The 25,956-nt window shown below is 39.3% G+C and overlaps 4 protein-coding genes across 7 annotated transcripts in view; 1 reads left to right on the plus strand and 3 right to left on the minus strand.

Annotated features, from left to right (window-relative positions):
• LOC137253783 (ras-GEF domain-containing family member 1B) overlaps positions 1-8,402 on the minus strand; it is a 41,277-nt gene extending 32,875 nt beyond the window's left edge. The window contains exons 1-2 of one of the 4 annotated variants that reach the window (XM_067791234.1): positions 7,584-8,402; positions 6,937-7,528 (exon numbers count right to left, since the gene is read on the minus strand). The gene's annotated coding sequence lies outside the window, so the exon portion shown is untranslated. Of the gene's footprint in view, positions 1-6,936 lie in introns of all 4 variants that reach the window. The other 3 variants (XM_067791233.1, XM_067791235.1, XM_067791232.1) reach the window with 3 other exon arrangements.
• Positions 8,403-16,079: 7,677 nt separating this feature from the next.
• LOC137233789 (myoneurin) lies at positions 16,080-18,195 on the minus strand. The gene is made up of 3 exons (XM_067757158.1): positions 17,165-18,195; positions 17,018-17,104; positions 16,080-16,959 (listed from the first exon to the last, which is right to left on the minus strand). The coding sequence occupies exons 1-3, from the start codon at positions 17,712-17,714 to the stop codon at positions 16,337-16,339; spliced, it is 1,260 nt and encodes a 419-aa protein (XP_067613259.1). The 5' UTR covers positions 17,715-18,195; the 3' UTR covers positions 16,080-16,336.
• Positions 18,196-20,342: 2,147 nt separating this feature from the next.
• l(3)04053 (lethal (3) 04053) lies at positions 20,343-24,110 on the plus strand. The gene is made up of 6 exons (XM_067788519.1): positions 20,343-20,741; positions 20,833-21,423; positions 21,492-22,088; positions 22,150-23,246; positions 23,317-23,555; positions 23,630-24,110. Exons 2-6 carry the CDS (start codon positions 21,021-21,023, stop codon positions 23,784-23,786), a joined length of 2,493 nt encoding a protein of 830 aa, XP_067644620.1. The 5' UTR covers positions 20,343-20,741; positions 20,833-21,020; the 3' UTR covers positions 23,787-24,110.
• LOC137252579 (phosducin-like protein) overlaps positions 23,972-25,956 on the minus strand; it is a 65,892-nt gene continuing 63,907 nt past the window's right edge. The window contains exon 2 of the mRNA XM_067788524.1: positions 23,972-24,524. The gene's annotated coding sequence lies outside the window, so the exon portion shown is untranslated. The remainder of the gene's footprint in view (positions 24,525-25,956) is intronic.

Below are 25,956 nucleotides of genomic sequence, written 5' to 3' on the forward strand. Positions count from 1 at the left end.
CAAACAAACCACCGCTGTATAGCTAAATGGTTAGCGCAGCATGCCTAAAGCGTACTGATGATGAAGGCTTAGCACCCTTCGAAATGGATCTATCTGCGCAGCTATGGCAGTTTGTCTGAAAAATTTTCTACTTACTATTCCAAAAACAAAATTCAATTTTTCAAATTTAGAAAAATTAAAAAATAACAATAATTATCATTAGAAAAAAATTATTGTTCTGGCCTTGAGCTCGATTCGAACCTTGAATGATTTATCAATAGGCCGATAAAAACAAAAACAATTGTTAATAAACCATGAGCACTTGGGAATGTCAAACAAAGTAATTGACAATAAACAAAAATCCAGCATTATCAGTGCTTTGCACCAGATGGCGCAACACTGAATAAATATAGTTGGTAAAAAGGAATAGAAGTAGCAAATTTGCCAGTCAAACAAACCACCGCTGTATAGCTAAATGGTTAGCGCAGCATGCCTAAAGCGTACTGATGATGAAGGCTTAGCACCCTTCGAAATGGATCTATCTGCGCAGCTATGGCAGTTTGTCTGAAAAATTTTCTACTTACTATTCCAAAAACAAAATTCAATTTTTCAAATTTAGAAAAATTAAAAAATAACAATAATTATCATTAGAAAAAAATTATTGTTCTGGCCTTGAGCTCGATTCGAACCTTGAATGATTTATCAATAGGCCGATAAAAACAAAAACAATTGTTAATAAACCATGAGCACTTGGGAATGTCAAACAAAGTAATTGACAATAAACAAAAATCCAGCATTATCAGTGCTTTGCACCAGATGGCGCAACACTGAATAAATATAGTTGGTAAAAAGGAATAGAAGTAGCAAATTTGCCAGTCAAACAAACCACCGCTGTATAGCTAAATGGTTAGCGCAGCATGCCTAAAGCGTACTGATGATGAAGGCTTAGCACCCTTCGAAATGGATCTATCTGCGCAGCTATGGCAGTTTGTCTGAAAAATTTTCTACTTACTATTCCAAAAACAAAATTCAATTTTTCAAATTTAGAAAAATTAAAAAATAACAATAATTATCATTAGAAAAAAATTATTGTTCTGGCCTTGAGCTCGATTCGAACCTTGAATGATTTATCAATAGGCCGATAAAAACAAAAACAATTGTTAATAAACCATGAGCACTTGGGAATGTCAAACAAAGTAATTGACAATAAACAAAAATCCAGCATTATCAGTGCTTTGCACCAGATGGCGCAACACTGAATAAATATAGTTGGTAAAAAGGAATAGAAGTAGCAAATTTGCCAGTCAAACAAACCACCGCTGTATAGCTAAATGGTTAGCGCAGCATGCCTAAAGCGTACTGATGATGAAGGCTTAGCACCCTTCGAAATGGATCTATCTGCGCAGCTATGGCAGTTTGTCTGAAAAATTTTCTACTTACTATTCCAAAAACAAAATTCAATTTTTCAAATTTAGAAAAATTAAAAAAATAACAATAATTATCATTAGAAAAAAATTATTGTTCTGGCCTTGAGCTCGATTCGAACCTTGAATGATTTATCAATAGGCCGATAAAAACAAAAACAATTGTTAATAAACCATGAGCACTTGGGAATGTCAAACAAAGTAATTGACAATAAACAAAAATCCAGCATTATCAGTGCTTTGCACCAGATGGCGCAACACTGAATAAATATAGTTGGTAAAAAGGAATAGAAGTAGCAAATTTGCCAGTCAAACAAACCACCGCTGTATAGCTAAATGGTTAGCGCAGCATGCCTAAAGCGTACTGATGATGAAGGCTTAGCACCCTTCGAAATGGATCTATCTGCGCAGCTATGGCAGTTTGTCTGAAAAATTTTCTACTTACTATTCCAAAAACAAAATTCAATTTTTCAAATTTAGAAAAATTAAAAAATAACAATAATTATCATTAGAAAAAAATTATTGTTCTGGCCTTGAGCTCGATTCGAACCTTGAATGATTTATCAATAGGCCGATAAAAACAAAAACAATTGTTAATAAACCATGAGCACTTGGGAATGTCAAACAAAGTAATTGACAATAAACAAAAATCCAGCATTATCAGTGCTTTGCACCAGATGGCGCAACACTGAATAAATATAGTTGGTAAAAAGGAATAGAAGTAGCAAATTTGCCAGTCAAACAAACCACCGCTGTATAGCTAAATGGTTAGCGCAGCATGCCTAAAGCGTACTGATGATGAAGGCTTAGCACCCTTCGAAATGGATCTATCTGCGCAGCTATGGCAGTTTGTCTGAAAAATTTTCTACTTACTATTCCAAAAACAAAATTCAATTTTTCAAATTTAGAAAAATTAAAAAATAACAATAATTATCATTAGAAAAAAATTATTGTTCTGGCCTTGAGCTCGATTCGAACCTTGAATGATTTATCAATAGGCCGATAAAAACAAAAACAATTGTTAATAAACCATGAGCACTTGGGAATGTCAAACAAAGTAATTGACAATAAACAAAAATCCAGCATTATCAGTGCTTTGCACCAGATGGCGCAACACTGAATAAATATAGTTGGTAAAAAGGAATAGAAGTAGCAAATTTGCCAGTCAAACAAACCACCGCTGTATAGCTAAATGGTTAGCGCAGCATGCCTAAAGCGTACTGATGATGAAGGCTTAGCACCCTTCGAAATGGATCTATCTGCGCAGCTATGGCAGTTTGTCTGAAAAATTTTCTACTTACTATTCCAAAAACAAAATTCAATTTTTCAAATTTAGAAAAATTAAAAAATAACAATAATTATCATTAGAAAAAAATTATTGTTCTGGCCTTGAGCTCGATTCGAACCTTGAATGATTTATCAATAGGCCGATAAAAACAAAAACAATTGTTAATAAACCATGAGCACTTGGGAATGTCAAACAAAGTAATTGACAATAAACAAAAATCCAGCATTATCAGTGCTTTGCACCAGATGGCGCAACACTGAATAAATATAGTTGGTAAAAAGGAATAGAAGTAGCAAATTTGCCAGTCAAACAAACCACCGCTGTATAGCTAAATGGTTAGCGCAGCATGCCTAAAGCGTACTGATGATGAAGGCTTAGCACCCTTCGAAATGGATCTATCTGCGCAGCTATGGCAGTTTGTCTGAAAAATTTTCTACTTACTATTCCAAAAACAAAATTCAATTTTTCAAATTTAGAAAAATTAAAAAATAACAATAATTATCATTAGAAAAAAATTATTGTTCTGGCCTTGAGCTCGATTCGAACCTTGAATGATTTATCAATAGGCCGATAAAAACAAAAACAATTGTTAATAAACCATGAGCACTTGGGAATGTCAAACAAAGTAATTGACAATAAACAAAAATCCAGCATTATCAGTGCTTTGCACCAGATGGCGCAACACTGAATAAATATAGTTGGTAAAAAGGAATAGAAGTAGCAAATTTGCCAGTCAAACAAACCACCGCTGTATAGCTAAATGGTTAGCGCAGCATGCCTAAAGCGTACTGATGATGAAGGCTTAGCACCCTTCGAAATGGATCTATCTGCGCAGCTATGGCAGTTTGTCTGAAAAATTTTCTACTTACTATTCCAAAAACAAAATTCAATTTTTCAAATTTAGAAAAATTAAAAAATAACAATAATTATCATTAGAAAAAAATTATTGTTCTGGCCTTGAGCTCGATTCGAACCTTGAATGATTTATCAATAGGCCGATAAAAACAAAAACAATTGTTAATAAACCATGAGCACTTGGGAATGTCAAACAAAGTAATTGACAATAAACAAAAATCCAGCATTATCAGTGCTTTGCACCAGATGGCGCAACACTGAATAAATATAGTTGGTAAAAAGGAATAGAAGTAGCAAATTTGCCAGTCAAACAAACCACCGCTGTATAGCTAAATGGTTAGCGCAGCATGCCTAAAGCGTACTGATGATGAAGGCTTAGCACCCTTCGAAATGGATCTATCTGCGCAGCTATGGCAGTTTGTCTGAAAAATTTTCTACTTACTATTCCAAAAACAAAATTCAATTTTTCAAATTTAGAAAAATTAAAAAATAACAATAATTATCATTAGAAAAAAATTATTGTTCTGGCCTTGAGCTCGATTCGAACCTTGAATGATTTATCAATAGGCCGATAAAAACAAAAACAATTGTTAATAAACCATGAGCACTTGGGAATGTCAAACAAAGTAATTGACAATAAACAAAAATCCAGCATTATCAGTGCTTTGCACCAGATGGCGCAACACTGAATAAATATAGTTGGTAAAAAGGAATAGAAGTAGCAAATTTGCCAGTCAAACAAACCACCGCTGTATAGCTAAATGGTTAGCGCAGCAGGCCTAAAGCGTACTGATGATGAAGGCTTAGCACCCTTCGAAATGGATCTATCTGCGCAGCTATGGCAGTTTGTCTGAAAAATTTTCTACTTACTATTCCAAAAACAAAATTCAATTTTTCAAATTTAGAAAAATTAAAAAATAACAATAATTATCATTAGAAAAAAATTATTGTTCTGGCCTTGAGCTCGATTCGAACCTTGAATGATTTATCAATAGGCCGATAAAAACAAAAACAATTGTTAATAAACCATGAGCACTTGGGAATGTCAAACAAAGTAATTGACAATAAACAAAAATCCAGCATTATCAGTGCTTTGCACCAGATGGCGCAACACTGAATAAATATAGTTGGTAAAAAGGAATAGAAGTAGCAAATTTGCCAGTCAAACAAACCACCGCTGTATAGCTAAATGGTTAGCGCAGCATGCCTAAAGCGTACTGATGATGAAGGCTTAGCACCCTTCGAAATGGATCTATCTGCGCAGCTATGGCAGTTTGTCTGAAAAATTTTCTACTTACTATTCCAAAAACAAAATTCAATTTTTCAAATTTAGAAAAATTAAAAAATAACAATAATTATCATTAGAAAAAAATTATTGTTCTGGCCTTGAGCTCGATTCGAACCTTGAATGATTTATCAATAGGCCGATAAAAACAAAAACAATTGTTAATAAACCATGAGCACTTGGGAATGTCAAACAAAGTAATTGACAATAAACAAAAATCCAGCATTATCAGTGCTTTGCACCAGATGGCGCAACACTGAATAAATATAGTTGGTAAAAAGGAATAGAAGTAGCAAATTTGCCAGTCAAACAAACCACCGCTGTATAGCTAAATGGTTAGCGCAGCATGCCTAAAGCGTACTGATGATGAAGGCTTAGCACCCTTCGAAATGGATCTATCTGCGCAGCTATGGCAGTTTGTCTGAAAAATTTTCTACTTACTATTCCAAAAACAAAATTCAATTTTTCAAATATAGAAAAATTAAAAAATAACAATAATTATCATTAGAAAAAAATTATTGTTCTGGCCTTGAGCTCGATTCGAACCTTGAATGATTTATCAATAGGCCGATAAAAACAAAAACAATTGTTAATAAACCATGAGCACTTGGGAATGTCAAACAAAGTAATTGACAATAAACAAAAATCCAGCATTATCAGTGCTTTGCACCAGATGGCGCAACACTGAATAAATATAGTTGGTAAAAAGGAATAGAAGTAGCAAATTTGCCAGTCAAACAAACCACCGCTGTATAGCTAAATGGTTAGCGCAGCATGCCTAAAGCGTACTGATGATGAAGGCTTAGCACCCTTCGAAATGGATCTATCTGCGCAGCTATGGCAGTTTGTCTGAAAAATTTTCTACTTACTATTCCAAAAACAAAATTCAATTTTTCAAATTTAGAAAAATTAAAAAATAACAATAATTATCATTAGAAAAAAATTATTGTTCTGGCCTTGAGCTCGATTCGAACCTTGAATGATTTATCAATAGGCCGATAAAAACAAAAACAATTGTTAATAAACCATGAGCACTTGGGAATGTCAAAGTAATTGACAATAAACAAAAATCCAGCATTATCAGTGCTTTGCACCAGATGGCGCAACACTGAATAAATATAGTTGGTAAAAAGGAATAGAAGTAGCAAATTTGCCAGTCAAACAAACCACCGCTGTATAGCTAAATGGTTAGCGCAGCATGCCTAAAGCGTACTGATGATGAAGGCTTAGCACCCTTCGAAATGGATCTATCTGCGCAGCTATGGCAGTTTGTCTGAAAAATTTTCTACTTACTATTCCAAAAACAAAATTCAATTTTTCAAATTTAGAAAAATTAAAAAATAACAATAATTATCATTAGAAAAAAATTATTGTTCTGGCCTTGAGCTCGATTCGAACCTTGAATGATTTATCAATAGGCCGATAAAAACAAAAACAATTGTTAATAAACCATGAGCACTTGGGAATGTCAAACAAAGTAATTGACAATAAACAAAAATCCAGCATTATCAGTGCTTTGCACCAGATGGCGCAACACTGAATAAATATAGTTGGTAAAAAGGAATGGAAGTAGCAAATTTGCCAGTCAAACAAACCACCGCTGTATAGCTAAATGGTTAGCGCAGCATGCCTAAAGCGTACTGATGATGAAGGCTTAGCACCCTTCGAAATGGATCTATCTGCGCAGCTATGGCAGTTTGTCTGAAAAATTTTCTACTTACTATTCCAAAAACAAAATTCAATTTTTCAAATTTAGAAAAATTAAAAAATAACAATAATTATCATTAGAAAAAAATTATTGTTCTGGCCTTGAGCTCGATTCGAACCTTGAATGATTTATCAATAGGCCGATAAAAACAAAAAAAAAAAGAAATTGAATATCTGCATCTTAATCCATGCTACTTAACCACCCAACGGGCACTAAAATTCTACACACATCTCATTCCCAGCTTATTACATATACATTAAAACACACTTAAGCATGTGCATACAACACTTTGACCATCACCGACGTCCCGCTGTCTAGTGTATACTCCTGCCAAAAGCAAATATCAATAAACGAAAAAAAACGTTTATAAAACGAAGACATAGACATTGACTTTTACCTTTTGTGTGAAAGCTTATACTTGTATGTATGTAAATCTGCTTGAAACTTTGACGACACGTTTAAAGTGCAACGGAGGGTTGTGCCTGCCGGCTCAATGAATACATATTTACCTATATGTATGTATGTTTCCCTTAATTCCTGTTCTCCTCTACTTTGCTACTTTCTACTTAGGCACTTACTTATTTATTAGAAAGTCCTGTAGAAATTTTAGTTTGCCGTTGCTGCCATTGCTGCGCAAATATTGTTTTAGTTATGTTTTACAAAAAACCGCGGCACACCCATATTGGATTACAGGATAATGATGAAATTGCGTTCGCTTTTTTACTTCGTGCATTTCTAGCATGTAAAGCAGGTTCAGGCGCTAAAGTAAAAACGTTGTTTTGATGATGAGAATCTTGCAATCAATATGGCATATTCGTTGTATTCTGTTTAGGCTGTAATCACTTTCATCACCCTGGCAGAGCAAGTAAACAGGGTACTAAGCCAAGAATCAGTCGCCCGCTATCTTTTTTTTTTTTTTTATGTATGTTTCATTTATCAATGTCGTAGCGGATTTTATTTTCCTACGTTTGTATTGCTCGTGAATTTTACTGCTAATTTTAACAGAATATTGTTGGTTGTTCAAAAATTAATAATGGAACTAGCCTGTCATACAGCTTCGCACCCCCAGTTCGCCTGCATATACGCAACAGACTGCTTGACTACGTATGAAGCGCAATCGTACGTGAGACCAGCTCAAGGTAGCCCCTACTTGACCTCAACCGTGCTTGTTTTCTTTTCACTTTGTGCTCCAAAATTTTCCGTATTGTCAGCGTTTTTAACACTACCGTATGGCACCGTAGCCGCCCTTTTACCAGCGTTTTGTTGGCGTTCGCACTTTAGACGACTTAGCTACACCTTTATTGTTTTTTATTTTTATATTTAAGTTATTAACTTATTTTGTATATACCAAAGTATTTTCAGCTTTAAGATTTCCACTTATTTTCATTTGCGTATTCACTTTTTCATACCACACTCGAGGCACCACTGCATTTTCAATATACATTTGTTAGCTTTTTCTTTAACGCATAATAAATTATTTTTTAATGTATACATTGCCCGGCGCGTCTGCTTTTCATCATCTGTGTAGTTTTACTCAAAATCTGTCGGTGACTACGACGACGAGAACGACGACACAGTTTCTACTTTTTTCACAATCCCAATTCAACCAAGCCAATTCCCTCCCCCTTTTTCAAGCTCACAACACACACGCACACTTCTTGAAAAATTTCATTAGCTCGACGCAGTAGCGACCAATAATGCGTAAGCGCAAGCACGACCAATCTCTACTCTTTCATCGTATGCGGAAGATGCCTTTTACTTGATTTTCCTATTCGGAAAAGTAATTTCTTTATATTTTTTTTAGTTACACTTTACTAGCGTACGCTAACGAGTTTTCATGTATATTTTTGTACTTTTCCTATGGGCAAGCTTTTGTTTTTTTCGAATTTCTTTGTGTGGCGTTCTTCCAGATGTCAAACAATTTTTATTGACAAATGTGCTATTACAATTCTATACCCAACACGCATTTTCTGAAAATATTAAATATGAATATTTTATATATATATTTTTATAAACGTTTTGAGTCGGTCTCTGCGCTTCTGTCGGTTTTTTTTTTGAATTTCACAGAACTTGGTTTTGATAGGCATGATAGGAACTTTTTTCTGATTATGGCGCAGGAACAGTAAGGTTGGCAAGGACCCGCCCCAGCCGACAATGACTAGCCATTGCGCACCACCACATCATGCCGACCGCCTTCCTTTCTGCTTCCACTGTAAATGCGTTTCCATAACAAAGGATAGCAAAGTATTTAACTTGAAACAAAGTTAAAGAAAGGAAAACCTTCCCAAGGCAGTCGGTTCTATGTACCGGAGCGACTCGGGATTTTTCCCGACCAAGGACTGTCATTTCAGTGTGACCCCATTTAATTTGTTTCGTCCCTCCCACAAATTGTCATCCTCCCAGCAGCTCCTTGCAGCAGGACTGCTACATATTCTCTTACTACGGGAAGGTATCGAACCCAATCCGGGTCCGTCTCCTGACCCCGGTCCTGAGAAATGGTTTTGCTGCATTTGCCAGAAAAGAATCTTTTTAGGACGGTCATACTCTGTTCAGTGTGTCTCGTGCAAGGGATGGTTGCATCGGACAGGTTGTTCTGGGCTTGATCCCAAAACCCGACGTCCACGTAACTTTTATAAATCTTTTGTGGCTCCTTGCTGCACACGCCCAAGGGCGTCCCGTAGTCTACGCCTAAGCGTATCCCCACTACCTTCCAGCAGCTTCGCTGCTCAGCAAGCCACAACAAGTACCCGCTGCTGCTCGCGCCCTACGGCGCCAACAACTCAAACAGCTGATACCACTCATAACTACTACCTTCGTAGTAGAGCTGGTAGCAATGCTGAGCATCAGCCCATGCCCCCGTCTTTTTCTCCCCCCCCCTCTTTTCTGGCAGCAATCGTGCAGGTCAGGGAAACAGACTCTTAGTCCCTGCCTCCGTTTGCATCGTCTGCCAGCACAGAATATATAGGTTTGCGACATCCGCTCAATGCAGCTCCTGCCTTGGGTGGTGCCACTTTCCTAGATGTTCTGGTCTCCGCGACGGCAACCCCTGGACGGGTTTCATCGCGCCATGTTGCCAGGTCGCAAACCGAAATCATCCGGGTACCCCAATGCTTGCCCAAGGGCGCCCAGTCCCAAGGCCACAACAGCAATTGCGTCCTGGCCTTCCACAACCTAGGCGTAGTCACCCCTCACTTACCCCTAGAGTGGCGGCGTCACCCCTCATGCACTTCAGAATTCTGCAGTTCAACTGTAATGGACTAACTGGGAAGATTACGGAGATAGTCGATTTCATGAAGCGGCACAACATCCGCATTGCTGCGATTCAAGAGACTAAACTCACAGCAAGATCTGCATTGCAGACCTGCTCTGGTTATAATGTCCACAGGAAAGACCGCGAGAGCGGAAATGGAGGCGGCCTCGCGTTTATTATACACCACTCTGTGCAATATCATATATTTGATCCTGGCATCGACCGCAGTGACAATGTCTTAGAACGTCAAGGCCTATCTGTCCGGTCAGGCGATGCAAATCTAGAAATCATCAACATCTACATCCCTCCTGTCATCTGTTGCCCCACTGAATACCGCCCTAATATCGATGCCTTACTCACTGGCAACAATCGCATTATCTTAGGCGATTTCAATGCCCATCACGACCTATGGCATTCAAACTTGCGGGCGGACAGTAGGGGTGAGATGTTGGCGGATCAAATAGACGAAACGACGTTCTGCACAATAAACGGAGACGCCCCCACACGTATAGTAGGAAGCTGTCATAGCTCGCCAGATATCTCAATCGTGAGCGCAGAACTCGTAAACTGCGTCAACTGGCAGCCGATGGTAACATTGGCATCCGACCACCTGCCCATACTTATTACGTTCGAGCGTACCGCCGACTTCATAGTCACCGAAAAACGCACTTTCATAAACTTCAAAAAAGGAAAGTGGGAAGAATATAAATCTGCAACAGACAGCAGCTTTGCTGCCCTCCCTATCCCGACTGATGCTCGCCAAGGGGAGCGTGCCTTCCGTAAGGTCATTGAATCCGCCTCGGCACATTTCATTCCCGCCGGGAGAATTCCCGAAATCCGGCCCCACTTCCCGGTGGAGGCCGCGAGCTTAGCGAGGGAACGCGACCTTATAAGACAGCTTGATCCAGGCGACCCCCAAATAAGGGATATAAACCAACGCATCAGATTGCTTGTGGACGAACACAAGCGGGCGAAATGGGAAGAGCACCTAAGAGGTTGTAACCTCTCTACCGGTGTAGGTAAACTTTGGTCCACCGTAAAGTCCCTATCGAATCCGACTAAGCACAAAGACAAAGTTTCCATCGCCTTTGGCGATAAGGTGCTGTCGGATGCGAAAAAATGCGCGAGCCCTTTCTGCCGACAATATATAATGCATCCTACGGTCGACAAAGATAGACGGAGAGCCAATAGACACGCACATAAACACAAACTCAGCGCGTCACCAATTACCATCACCGCTAGAGAGGTTGAGAACGCCATTGGTCGCGCTAAACCATCCAAAGCAGTGGGCCCAGACGGCATAGCCATGCCGATGCTTAAAAACCTGGGGAAAGAGGGTTTCAAATATTTAGCGCATGTCTTCAACCTGTCTCTTTCCACCTTTGTCATACCCGAGAAATGGAAAATGGCCAAGGTGGTCCCGCTACTAAAGCCTGGGAAACCAGCTAACGTAGGCGAGTCATATCGTCCGATATCTCTCCTATCGCCAGTGGCAAAGACGCTTGAAGCCATTTTGCTCCCTTATTTCCAAGCACATTTGCAGCTAGCCCCTCATCAGCATGGCTTCAGAAAACTCCATAGCACTACCTCCGCGCTAAATGTCATTAGCACCCAGATAAATTGCGGTTTGAATCAATATCCCCACCATAGAACAGTACTCGTAGCGTTAGACCTATCGAAAGCTTTTAATACGGTCAACCATGGCTCGTTACTGCAAGACCTGGAAGGGTCTACCCTTCCCCCATGTCTTAAAAGGTGGACCGCAAATTATCTGGGTGGTCGGCAGGCATCGGTGCAATTCAGAAATGAAACATCAAAACAAAGGAGAATTAAACAAGGGGTGCCACAGGGTGGTGTCCTATCCCCGCTTTTGTTTAATTTCTACATATCTAAGCTACCTTCACCACCGGAAGGAGTCACAATCGTTTCCTACGCCGATGACTGCACAATAATGGCCACAGGCCCAGGCCCAAAGATCGATGAGCTATGCAATAAAATAAACGGCTATCTCCCTGATCTCTCCAGTTTTTTCGCCTCGCGAAACCGGGCATTGTCACCGACTAAATCTTCCGCGACCTTATTTACAACATGGACGCCCCAAATGTCGACCATATTGAACATCCACGTCGATGGCACTACGCTACCGACTGTCCTACACCCCAAAATCTTGGGTGTGACGTTTGATCAGGATCTACATTTTGGTGTGCACGCAACCGCAATTGTTCCAATAATTCAGAGCCGTAATAAAATCCTCAAATCCCTTGCTGGCAGTACCTGGGGAAAAGATAAAGAAACGCTCTTGACCACATACAAAGCAATTAGCCAGCCGATTACGTGCTACGCGTCACCCATATGGTCGCCAAGCCTAAAAACCACCCACTGAAAGAAACTACAGGCCTGCCAAAATACTGGTCTCAGAATCGCCACGGGCTGTCTTCTTATGTCCCCCAGAACACCATCTGCATAATGAGGCGAGAAAACTCCCCATCAGGGAGAGAAATGAGATGCTGACCAAACAGTTTCTGTTGAATACCCAGAAACCTGGGCATCCCAACAGACATCTGATTGACGAACCAGCACCGCCTAGGGGCCTAAGGAGTCATCTCCGTAATCATTTTGAGGAAATACGGCACCTGAGAACCCAGCCGTATGAAGCGGAAAAACACAAGCAGGTCCTTGGTGAACTCCATAGACAGGCGTCGGACCTCTATGTCGGGAATTGCCCGGTGAATCCAGTACTTGAAGAAAAATATCCAGAACTCGCAGAAGAGGAACGCATACTCCCCAGGGAAACGCGTGTCACTCTTGCTCAACTTCGTTCTGGATACTGTAACAGGTTAAACTCTTACCTATCCAGAATCAACCCCGACATACAAAATGTATGCCCTGCTTGCAATGTGTCCCCACATGACACCAACCATCTCTTTAATTGTAATGTGGAACCAACGCCTCTAACACCCCTTTCCTTATGGTCCACCCCTGTTGAAACGGCAATTTTCCTTGGACTCCCGTTAGAGGATATTGATGACAATTTGTGATCGGTCGCGGCTATTAGGCGGGGCGAGCATTGCTACAACAACAACAACAAAGGAAAACCTGTACACCTTTTTCCCAACCACAAAAATTTATGAAAATAATTGCACTATCCCAGTCAGAAATGCAATCAATTAAGTTTTTTTGAAAAAACTACTCTAATGAGGGCCCAATGGTAAGCAAAACCGGCCTCGGCACAAATCAAACAGTTGAGTTGATTCAAAAGTTGACTGCCTAACAACTTTGTTGCATAAAATTAAATTTTCATAAATTTATTGGAAAGCCGATCAATTATAATCATTTAAAATCAAACGTAATCATTTAGTAGACGTTTGGGTCTGTGTCGATCTGTTGGTGTTTGCTATGGCGTGATATATTATTACCTTAGTAAGCAGTTTTTCCTATAGCAAACCATACCAACGTAAAATTGTATTCACCTCACATTTGTCAATAGTTTCCATTTCAAGTTGCTTTGCTACCGACCTCTTTATTTATTTATGCATGGATTTTTTGTTCAACGGAGCTATCGACCATTGTGAATTCCCACAAGTGAAAAATCTCTCAATTCCTCCATTGCCATATCTTCCTGCCAAATAACAGTTGTTGCGTATAGCAAGAGTATGGAGAATGGTTTGTTTATTGCTCGCGGTTAACGAACTTTTCTTTTAAATCTGTTTACAGAAAATCAGACTATATATTAATATTCATTTCTAAAATCAAGATAACAGAGAAAACTTGCAATATACCAGTCGTCTACAAAAATGTTTCAAAACACTGTTGAGTACTTGATTTACAAGCCAACCTAATAAAAACGCACGCAAGTCATTTTCTGCCAAAAATGTCTCATGCACATACAACTTGTGTGAGAGTAACCGAAATTTAATTTCCTGCGTGAAAACCTAACTCGATTTCCAATTTTTGTTCTGCGTGACATTTTGGTGTGACGTTTGCACACATGTTTTACATTGTCGCAACGCATGCTTACAAGCCAAGCTAATAAAACCGCACTGCGTTGTTTAGCGCAGCCAACAACCGGCGTTTTTTGCCCTAACCCAAATAAGCATGCGTTGCGACAATGTAAAGCATGTGGGCAAACGTCAAATCTAAATGTAAAACAGAACAAAAATTGGAAATGGAGTTAGGTTTTCACGCAGGAAATTCAATTTGGGTTGCTCTCATACAAGGTGTATGTCCATGAGACATTTTTGACAGAAAATCACTTGCGTGCGTTTATATTAGGTTGGCAAGAAATTTCGGTTTGGGCGAAAACCGCAGGTTTTCGTGCACTGAAAAAACGCAGTGCGGTTTTATTAGGTGGCCTGTTAAGTAGTCTCGAAAATCGATACTATTATGAAGGTTTTTTCCAACATTTCCCATTTGTATCGACTATAACTTAAAATTTACTATCGACTATTTTGAAGCTAGTAAGCAGTGTTCCTTCACTAAGAAATTGCTAAAGCTGGAAACTGGTGCTTTATCGGTAACCGTATCTGTAACCTTTTAACAGCTGATTCGACCAACCTTATGAGAATCAATGCAATCGATTATTGGTGCCGCTAAGGTCGTAACCGTATCGTAGCCAACCAATTGGGTTTTGGTTTCCGTCGTAACGATAAACAGCTGATTACGTTAGACGACCCATACATGACACAAAAACCATGCGCAAATATAAAACGACGAAATTTGTGCAAATGAAAATTTTGACATACACGGCTCAAAAACACTGCGCAATATTGATTTTTAAAGTAGCGCAACAAATGAAACATGTGTTTTAATTGTATAAAAAAGGCACTAATTGTATAAAAAATCACTATTTATTTTCCACAGTGCTGGTAATTCACGGTATAAGTCGAAAAACTCGCACCAGAATCGTTTATTTTCCATTGTACTTATAAAATATATATTTTAATTGCAAGACCAGCTCAACTCATTGCAGCACTGCGCAATATTCATTTTTCAACTAGCGCAACAAATGAAACATGTGTTCTAATTGTATAAAAATTATTTTGTATTATTAAATTTGTGTGAATTCCTGTTACAAGCTAGAGATGATCCTTACGCCTTCGATATTAAGATTTTTAAGCAATAATTACTGATGTTATATTTTCAGGAACCACAGGTAAGCTGTGTAAGATTCACCATACACGAAGAAAAAAGCATGTGCAATATTTGCAGACATGCGTAAATATCAAAATCGTTTTGATTTTAGCGCAGTTCTCTGCGCAAATAGCGCAACCAGTGCACACACCGGTCAAATCCTTGTGCAAATTGGTAATTGGCACAAGGAAATTTGAGCCGTGTAATTGGCGTATTAGGGATACGGATACAGCGATACGACATACGGCACCATTGACTCCCGTTTAAGCTGCGATACGGTTACGACCTTAGCGGCACCAATAATCGATTGCATCGATTCTCATAGGTAGAATCAGCTGTTATAAGGTTACCGATACGGTTACCGATAAAGCACCAATGTCTCCAGCTTTAAGCTGAAGTCATTGGTGCCGTATATCGTATCGCTGTATCCTTAAGCCGGAGTCATTGGTGCCGTATGTCGTATCGCTGTATCCGTATCCCTAACGTAATCAGCTGTTTATCGTTACGACGGTTAACCAAACCCCAATTGGTTGGCTACGATACGGTTACGACCTTAGCGGCACCAATAATCGATTGCATTGATTCTCATAAGGGTCGAATCAGCTGTTATAAGGTTACCGATACGGTTACCGATAAAGCACCAATGTCTCCAGTTTTAAGCCGAAGTCATTGGTGCCGTATATCGTATCGCTGTATCCTTAAGCCGGAGTCATTGGTGCCGTATGTCGTATCGCTGTATCCGTATCCCTAACGTAATCAGCTGTTTATCGTTACGACGGTTAACCAAACCCCAATTGGTTGGCTACGATACGGTTACGACCTTAGCGGCACCAATAATCGATTGCATCGATTCTCATAGGTCGAATCAGCTGTTATAAGGTTACCGATAAAGCACCAATGTCTCCAGCTTAAAGTAGGAAAATATTTTAGAGTTTTTACCGTGCTTAAAATGGTTGTTAACAAGCAGTACAACTTATACGAGGTTGTTTGGAAGTTTATTGTGTTTCAAAATGAAGGGACATATGTCGGTAAAATTTTTGGGCATGCTTTTTTAACGCCTTGAAGTCAACGTGAACTTCGGATGAACGTCCAACATGTGGGAGATGGCAAGGGAGATGTACTTAAACACACACAAACCAAATAAAAAACATTTATTTTATAGTAAGAACTAATTTTCTATCTTTCCATTTATTTAATACATCTATAGCACTTTAAGTACGCTGAGAACATTAAATTGTAACTATTATACTATGAATTTGGTATGACCTAATTTACCTCGACTAGTTTTGTTTATCTTAATAAAATAAAATATAATTTCATATATAAGTTCTATGGTAGTAAGTTAAATCGAATCAGTCACATTTTGACCACTGTCTAAATCCTCAGCTTTCATTACATGTCAGCCCAAATCAAACCATCATGTTTGCGTGTGCGTCGATTGGTAACCCCCAATCAAATCACTTTCCTGCGAACCAAATAAAGCACCAAGTAACATATCACAGGTTTGTGTATGTTGCGTATGGTACAGATTACTAAACGTAGCATCACCAGTTTCAGCATTTGCTGCACGCGATTCTAACAAACATTGCGTAAAACTAGTTTGTGTTTCAGTAGACACCAACAACTCGTCATAAGAACGTGTACATGTGGCCGCACTGGAAACACTATATTGATGTGAAGACGGTTCGTCAGTCGTAGCAACGGCAGCATCTGAGAAACTGGACCAATTCGTTTGAGTTTGTATATCGGTAAATTCCAGTAGAGAATCTGTTAGGAGATCATCATACGTCTGTGTGTATGTATGAATGGATGGTGGTAGCAATTGGGCTGCTTGTAACGACGTATGCATTGCAGGTGTTGTATTGCAAAAATTTGCAATAGGGTGTAAAAAGTTAACCATTTCATCATCTGTTTGCGTCTCTATATCACATGGGGTTTCAAGTAGCTCGTATGGTGGTTGGGTGTTTGTTGAAGCATGCATTGTTTCAGTTTTAATGCTGTTTTGTAGATCCATGCTGGTACTTTTGCTTGATACATTAGCTGTTAAAATAGAAAATTTTTAAGACTGAAAAGCTGGCTCTTAAAATAAAACGCTTACCATCAGTTTGTGTCTCTTGATTGCACGGCAGTGGAGCACTTCCAGTAGTGCGCCCAAGAACGATATTTTTTGTTACATGAAGTACGTCTGTTAAAAATGTAAGTAGCACTGTATATTAATATTTCCGCAAGTACCTCAAATGCTTACCTTCCGTTTGTGTCTCCTGGTTACTGTTATCCCTATCTATGGATTGTTTAGTTTGCATTGCTTTTCTCGGTGCACCTAATACGTCGTCACGCACCATATGCCCTTTGCGTTTTCCGTGCGTAAGTAGCGCCTCCATGGTGTCATAAGTCCAACCGCACACTTTACAAACATATTTAAACCCACACATTTTCTCCATATGCACCAATAACTTGCCGCAGGTAATGAATCCTTTGCCACAACGATCGCACACATTCGTTTTAGGTAAATGCATTTTCTGATAATGCTGCCTCAAGTACTTTAAATTCGTGAAATGTTTTTTTGCTGCGTGCTTCTCGTGGTAAGAACACTGCTGTTGTGGGCAGTGATATGCATATTCTCTTCCAACTGAATCAAAGCATGTCATAGGCTTACTGTCGTGGTGGCGTTTTATGTGCATATTGAGATTACCGATGTTTGTAAATGATGCACTACAATTTGGAAATGAGCAGGGAATTTCACGTGATGGTAATAGCTCTTCCTCATTCGGAGTGTAATGCTTCAACATATCCATTTTAATTTTAAAATTTTTGGAGCAAATTGTTTATAATTATTTTTGTCAATTGTCTTTACCAGCTGATTTTGTTTACATTAGAGCTCCAAAACTATCGAAAGGACTATCGATATATCTAATGGTGGTTGCATGACGGAACGATACAAGGTGGCAGCATGGTGACATACCTACAAACATAAACAAAAATTCCATGTATTTTGTCCATGGTTCAACTATATACAGGTTGGCTCATCTGTAAAGCAACAAAATATGTCTGTTCAAATTGTCAAAATCTGTGTATTGGTGTTGGTGCGAATGGTATGGAATGGAAACATAAAACTTAGCAGTTTTTGTATGTGTAAGTAAAATGTTGCCAATGTGTTGGTTTCATTTTGAGTTTGCCATCTCCTTTTGACAATCCCTTCGACCATGTAATGACATAAATAAAATCAGCTGATGAGATGAGCCAACCTGTACATAATTGAACCATGTATTTTGTCAAAGAGGATAAATACAATAAGAGCCGTCATTCGTTATTTTTTAGGCATTTACTCGATGTAAACTGTGAGGTAGTCGCTACTTTTGTTTTATGAGGGACATTTTTGAATTAGCGCCCATTTATCCATGTGGTGTTGTCACTTTATGCATACGTGTTTTTTGGAAAGAGAATTAAATAATTAATTAAATACAGTCGGAAAAATAAACACAAATACCCCATGAAAATGTATAGAAGACATTTATAAACATCTCGCCAAAGAAAAAGTAGCGACTACCTCATAGTTTAAATCGAGTAAATGCCTAAAAAATAACGAGTGACGGCTCTTATTGTATTTATCCTCTTTGATTTTGTTTTTGTAAATTCGATGAACAAATGTCAAAATCGTACTGCGCCGGAAGTTGATGTATCAAATCAAATAAAAAAAGGTTATAATCAGCTGTCCCATGCTGCCACCTTGTATCGTTCCGCCATGGGTGGTTGTATCCATTGTGAATGATAACTAAGTGTAATATCTTCTGCATAGACGTCAAAATTTCAAAGTGATTGGATCACCTGATTTGTAATTGACTATCGCTGTCTCATTCTGTATCTCTTTCTATCACCCGCTGAAGATAGCGCCGCCATATTGAACACCCTGTCAAAACGCTAAAAAGTAGCCATATTGAACATCCTGTCAGGCATTTGACAGATAAGATATCACACTTAGTCATCGTTCACAATGGTTGTATCCACTTGTGCATTCACGAGTTCAAAATTGCTTCGTTCTGCGCGCACACTTGACTGCTTCAGCGAATGAAAGAGAGAAAAAAACAAGAGCTTAAAGAAAATTACGTAAAAAATGCTCATAAAAAACAGCTGAGTTAATGTTTACATGCGCAATACGCCACCTTCTCTATTTCCGTCATGGTTGTATCTTCTCACCACACATGATGTAATAATAAAGGTGATGTCAACACCATAACCTCACTTTTTCGGCAGCTCTAAATGCCAGTATTTACGTGTATTTCACAAGTAATACATTTGGATTGTTAAATTTTTCGTACTTCAAATAAATTAGTTCTCTGCAAAATTTTGTCTATATTCTGTTAAGGAATACAAAGTTACGTTAACCTCTTTGGCTAAACAATTCTAGTAACTGCTTATATAGTTATAATATTTCTAAACTTATAGTAAAATCTACTACGATCGTAGTAGAACTCAAAGGCAGTTCTGTATGATAGGCAAACCTCTAAATTATGCATGCCGAAGAATAAGGGAAAACGTCAACGGGATGAGAACACCTGAATATTCATTTCATCATGCTCACCACAAATCACAACAAGATTGCGCATTGCGCATGTAAAAAAGATCAACTGTTTTTTATGGGCAATTTTTACGTCATTTCCCTTTAGCTCGTTTTTTTCTTTCTTTAATTCGCTGAAGCAGTCAAGTGTGACGTATGTGCGCAGAACGAAGCAATTTTGAACTCGTGAATACACATTCTTCTGTGTGCTTCTCACTATCGATGTTTTAAGGGCCAATTAATATTGACTTATCCACAACCAGATAAAACAGCTGATCGAACCAACCTTATATGTAATCAATTAATGGTGCCATACCATAATGCTAACGCCATAACCATGATTGAATTATAGAAGGTGGCGGATGTAAGCAGTTTCTCGCTCTAACGCCGCCATCTTGAACGCCCTTAGAAATAAGAATGTGGTCGCTTTACAAAATTCCTTTTGTATTCAGAGGAAGTGCGGGCTGGAGGAGGACACCATCGAGCACGTTCTGTGCTCTTGCCAGGCTAAGACTCCAGCTATTAGGAGTGATACAGCTGTCATATCTAGAAGCAGCAAGTGGCTTAAATCCTGGGAAGCTTCTAGTATTTGTCAAGAGGACGGAGTTATTTTATAACACAGGTCCTGGTTTTTGATAGGGTTTTTCAGTTTGGTCGTTAAAACAAACTTCTGGTAACACTACGGACTTATTCAGTCTATGTGAGGTCCTCATGGACCGGCCAGTTCAACCTAACCTAACGTATGGAAAACGATGGTATGTATGTCTATGCATACACGTTTACAAAATGTTTACATCAGGTTTGTCATGTCGCTTCTAACAACCCGATAGAAACTTTGCTTTACGCTGTGATGTAAATTTCCATCAGCCATATCTGTTAATTGATGCCTCAAATGACTGATAGCTGTCTAGCAGGCTAGTAATCGAAAACAATTCATTTGATATGTTGCAAACGTGTTTCCGTCGATCAAGTGATAGAAAATATGTGTCTAAGAATCAAAAATGGGACGATTAAAATCTAGTCTAGATTCTAGCCTTTTACGGGAACGTGAAGCAAAGCAATTATTTTAGTCAGCGTTCTATGAAAGGCCGGCTTGATTAGTTGCTTGACGATCCTGACTAGCAGATATTGCATCAAATTACTATCAGTGTTTTTGAAGGGAATGTTGAATTAGAAATCCTTCACAAAAATTATTTTCTCAAAAATCTGGCACCCACACTTGAAGGGCCTTTCATGTTGGGGAAAATTAACAATTCTGAAAATTTCTGTAAGCTTTTAAAAAAGAACCAGCAATTTTGCAATATTTTGTACATCATAACCGTATTAATGTGTAGATTTTTATGTTGAACTTAAAATAGTTGAAAAGTCAAACAAGTTAATGTGCAATAACTGCAGGAACTGAAAGGAAAAGCTAAAGAACAAAGGAAAAATACCAGTGCAAACGAAACGAAAAAAAACTGCATACAGGACCAACGACGACAGGAAAAGTTATAACATAGCAGCAGCAATAGCAACCTGAACTCAATTGTAAAAAAAAAAGCCCAACATGGCAAAGGATAACGATGAAGTGCAACATAACAACAACAGTAGTAATATCATCGGCAGTAGTAACAATAGTAACAACAACGGACTAGATACGCTACTCTCAAATGTGGGTGTGCCGTTAACTTCAGATGCAACAGAAGTGACAGATTGTGCAACGGAAATGAAGTTGGCAGATGTAGTCGCAGCGGCTGACAAGGGCAATGTCAATAGCGCAGGCGGAGGCGATTGTGCCAGCAATAGTGTGAAAAGTGACCAATTTGGCATATCTACAACAACGTATATGCGTGGCAAACTCAATGATCTGGTAGCGGATCTATGCATTAATGGACCTATGTCAGGTGGCAATGATAAAAATGGTGGCTACGGTGATTATACAAAAAGCAATCCTGCCACGAATATAGAATGTAAGTACAAATATAATTCCTAAAAAAAAAGTCAATTTTACCACGTATTTTTTTCAAACTCAAATCAGCTGCAACACAACGGAAAGTTTCTGGCGCTACATGGGAACCTGTAAGCAACAGCTCGGTCGCTTCTCAACAGTATATCCCACAACCGCATACGGCACCAACGCAAAATGCATCTTCATTTTCCTTTAAACACTTCTTGAGTAGCGGTCCGCCAATAACGGCACCTTCAAGCACTGTTACAGTTACATCACTAGACGCCACAACGTCCAATAGTGCGAATGGTCCTCTAAGCAATAACTCAACGTCGAGCAACACTGCATCATTACAAACTTCAACTGGCGCACGCCCAAAAGTTCCTCAGTCAACATCACTTTCAAGCACGTCAATATCATCACTAATGGGTAGTGGTGGTGGCGCCACAACAGGCGGAAGCGGTCAGCCAGATGGTGGTAATACATTTGGTACATCAGCAACAAAAATGAAACGTTCGCCGCGTTTTTCCTCATTTGACTCGCAGGCGAGTCTTGCCGAGTATGTGACAGAAGATGCGGGTGGGGAAATAGAAAATGTGAGCGATACAACTGGTAGCGGTGTTAGAGTTGCTGGAAATGTTGGTGGTTGTGCAAGCACTGGTTTTCGCCTTTACCCTGAGAGTAGTGGTAACTTTTTGCATTATATTTTCCCATTATTATCTTAAGTTCTCTGACTTTTTCTCTACAGATTTCTTTTCATCATCACCACGTAATTGGCGTGGTATGGATGATGAGGCCACTGCGGGTGGCATAAGTAATACAAACGAATATAATCGGCATCAATACGTGCCACGTTCATATTCCAATTATGAAATGCCTATGTCATCTTCACCCCGTCGTCGTGTAACAATAGGCAAGAATATATATAGCATCGGGACTGGTGGCACAAAAGAAGCGCGTCCCACACGTCTCGCCTTAAATACAAGTTCGTCCAAATCGAAAGTAAATTTACCACTTGGCGACATGAGTAGCAGCAGTGGCGCCTGTGGTGGTGGTGCTGCTGGTTCTGTTGCTGCCCCACCATCTGTTACCCGTCCACTGCCAAGCAATGCCGGTGAGTTTCCAGCCGCTGTACTGCCAGATTTTGTGCAAGACCATTGGCTTGATTCATGGTATGCACACGACATGCACCTCAGTTCACCGCCAAATTCGCCAATTCCTGATTATAATGATGACGATATAGGCACATGCGGTGCTATGGGTAGTGGTGGTGGTGGAGGCACAGTTTCTGGTGGTAACAATGGTGGCGTATGTGATTTAGCTTGTGGAAATGGTGTGAGTGCTGTTATTGGTATACCCGGACCTTCTTCACCTACGTATGGCAACATGGCGGCCTGTGGGGGTGGTAGTGGTGTAGTAACTGAAGCTACATCAAATAATGCAAAAATGTTGCCCGATTTTCTATCTGACGGACCAATAATACATTCGTCACAGCGTCTAGCCGATGTGACAGTTGGTTTACCATCAAATTCCATTGGCTCACCAGACGACCCACCGATCTCGTCTCAACTATCTAGACTGCGTATACAAAATGAACGTTTACAGCACGAATTAAACGAAGCACGTATTGCACTTAATGAACAGACTCTGCATGCAAACGATTTAGAACGCCAGTTGCAACAGACGCGTGAACTACAAAAACAGCAGCTAGAGGAAGTGAAGCCAAATGAGCGTGCTGCTGAGGGTGTTGCAGATAAAAGTAAACGTATGCGTGTGACAGCTAGTACAACTGGCGTTGCTCTGAATTATGTCACAGAACTGAAACAACAAGTGGCACACTTAACTGTTCGTAGAGAAACTTGTTTGCTTTTAAAAATTGGATATTATTTTTTATGAATTCTCCTTTTTACTTTAGGCTGAAGTGAAAGCGCTTCGTCGAGAAAATGAAACGTTACGGGAAGAAGGTGCCGTGGGTGGTTTCAACGCACCTTACTGTGAAAGTTCACGTCCATTTGTGACTGATGCAAGCGGAGGTGGTAGTAGCAGTGCTGCAGCTGGTGCAGGAACACGTGGAGCTGTGGGCCGACCGTGCAGAACACAACAAATATCAAGGGATTTACTTAGAGCTGCATCCAATGCTGAAAATAATTTAAGGTAGCATACAGCTAGTAGATTTAATTTCTGCTTTTAAATTAAGTTGTATCCAATTTTTTGTTATTTCTTTGTAGGCAACTACTCGTTGGCGTTGATAATTTACGCCAAATGGCAGCTGATATTGAGAACTCCGATAATCGTGTGGGTTACGATGTCAGTCCTGACTTATTTTCAGATTTTCCAGACGATTGTGATGATTACGAGGACTACTCAGATGGACCTACACTATAATGATTTAGATACAACATCGTTTTGTTTTAAAATACATAGATACTAAAAAATTTAACACATACTTTTGTTTGTTCACAAATCCGAAATGTTCAACTCTGCTACACATTACATTATATAAAAAATATCAATATACATATATGCATAATTATATGTATACATAACTATAAATGCGGATAACTTAATCTAAACAAAAAGGCAGAAAATTAAACAAATAAACAAAATAACTCTTATCAAGAGAGTCTAAAGAAACAATCATGATCACTACAAACATTTTTATGTGTTGGTATGTTTGTATATGTATGTATGTGCTATACAAATTTGTTATACATAATAATATACAGCTTCATTTTGAAAATTCCAATAGTTTTTGTTGAAAATCACCTTTTAAAGTATTTGAATAGTTCTATATGAATTTTATATACATACATTTTGGAAAACATCACGAACGCACATAAGGACAGTGAAATATTTCTTGTATTTTGAAGAGCTATCAATGCTTGTCAGATTTTTTGCAATACGGCTTTTTGCTTAATTCTCTTTATCAATGCTCTCATATACCTGAGTAAACACTAGGGTCCAACTCCATAAATAATTTGACTGCAGATTACAAAATGAATTGTAGGTTGCGTTTGGCTCAGTATAAAGTGAATAAAGTTGATTTTTAGTGATGTTAACGTAAAATTCGTAGATAGCGAATTCCTTATCCAAACTCTGAGATAGATTTCCTTCGAAAATTACCTAAGATAAAAGAACTTTGAACTGGCTGCAGGGAAATGGTTATAAACAATTAAAATTCTTTGTGTCTTCTGCAAATTTATAAAGTTTGGAAAATAATGGAAAAACATTCCACCCAGAGAGGAGTGGGGAAGAGGAATTATCTGGGGCATGGGACCGGTTAACTTGTTCACGGATGGGTCGAAGTTGGACGGAAAGGTTGGTGGGGGGGGGGGATTCTTTTGTCAAGAGCTAAATGTAAGCCGCAAGTTTAAGTTGGCTGATCACTGCAGTGTATTCCAAGCGGGAGTTGCTGCGATTAAGGATGCGGTGGATGAAATGCTATCCAGTGCTACTACGGTTAGGGAATTTAACATCTACTCTGATAGCCAAGCGGCTATCAAGGCCTTGAGCTCAACTAGAGTTCGATAGAGGGTGGTCTGCGAGTGTCTGACCTCGCTTGCGATTGCATCGAATTACTTTATAATTAAGATTATCTGGGTCCCGGGCCATAGTGTCAAGCGGATCTGTTAGCCCGCACCAGTACAACGGAACCGGATGAAGATGGCTGTAGGGATTTCGGGATTCCGCTGGCCACCTGTGGATTGCTCCTCCATAGCTGGGCCTCGAGTCAGCTCAGCAAACGTTGGGCGGACACCACGTCTTGCAGGGTAGCAAGATCTTTCTGGCCGAAAGTGGATGACAGGAGGTCTGCTGAAATAATTGGGTTCAGTAAGGCTCACCTATCAATGGTCATTGGGGTTTTGACAGGGCACTGTCCCATGGGTATCCATGCGGTACGTCTCAATATACTGGAAACTCCATCCTGCTGCAGCTGTATGGAGGAGGATGAGGTGGTATCACCAAATCACTTTATGCTTGATTGCCCAGCTTTTGCCAGAACTAGGCGAAAGTACTTCGGTCGCGACCCACTTGGATCTCCCGAGGATTTATCCAAAGTTGAGATCGGTATCATTCGGAGTTTTATCGTTGCTACCCAACGATTCGTTAAGTAGCTAGGTCTGAGTCACCGTTATTTTTGGTGTATGTGGTATCACAACGGATCTTCGTGTGTCCAAGTGAGCTATCCTTATCAGGGCAGCTACCGCCTAACCTAACCTAATGGAAAAACTTATGGCGGCTACTTTTCTAAAAATAATGTTACCCTGTTTCCTATCTCCGCTCTCCAAGAAGTTTTTGTTTTCATTTTTCAGGAGTGAGGGTAACACCGATGTAACATTTTTTCCAGAAAAGAAAGCGTCATTATTAGAACATGTACATCACAAGCAACAGACAGTAAGGCGCGAAAATTTCTCCTCGATATTCTGGCTTCAGAAAACTAGCAAAAAGCTGAGTAGGATTTTCACTCTATCTCGGTTGCCGTTTCGAAGTATCTGTGTGTCAAAAAACTTTTTAAACCACTATCGCATCTCCATCTTTTCACTTGTTGCGGCAC

This window comes from Eurosta solidaginis, chromosome 5, assembly GCF_040869045.1.
Source record: "Eurosta solidaginis isolate ZX-2024a chromosome 5, ASM4086904v1, whole genome shotgun sequence".
Taxonomy (NCBI): Eukaryota; Metazoa; Arthropoda; class Insecta; order Diptera; family Tephritidae; genus Eurosta; species Eurosta solidaginis.

What these genes read in the sequence shown, in the direction of transcription:
- LOC137233789 (XM_067757158.1), bottom strand. Translation starts at nt 17,714, where the DNA reads ATGGATATGTTGAAGCATTACACTCCGAATGAGGAAGAGCTATTACCA. An exon ending in CCAGGAGACACAAACGGAAG is followed by an intron (nt 17,105 to 17,164) that starts GTAAGCATTTGA and finishes CATTTTTAACAG; the next exon opens with ACGTACTTCATGTAACAAAA. An exon ending in TCAAGAGACACAAACTGATG is followed by an intron (nt 16,960 to 17,017) that starts GTAAGCGTTTTA and finishes CTATTTTAACAG; the next exon opens with CTAATGTATCAAGCAAAAGT.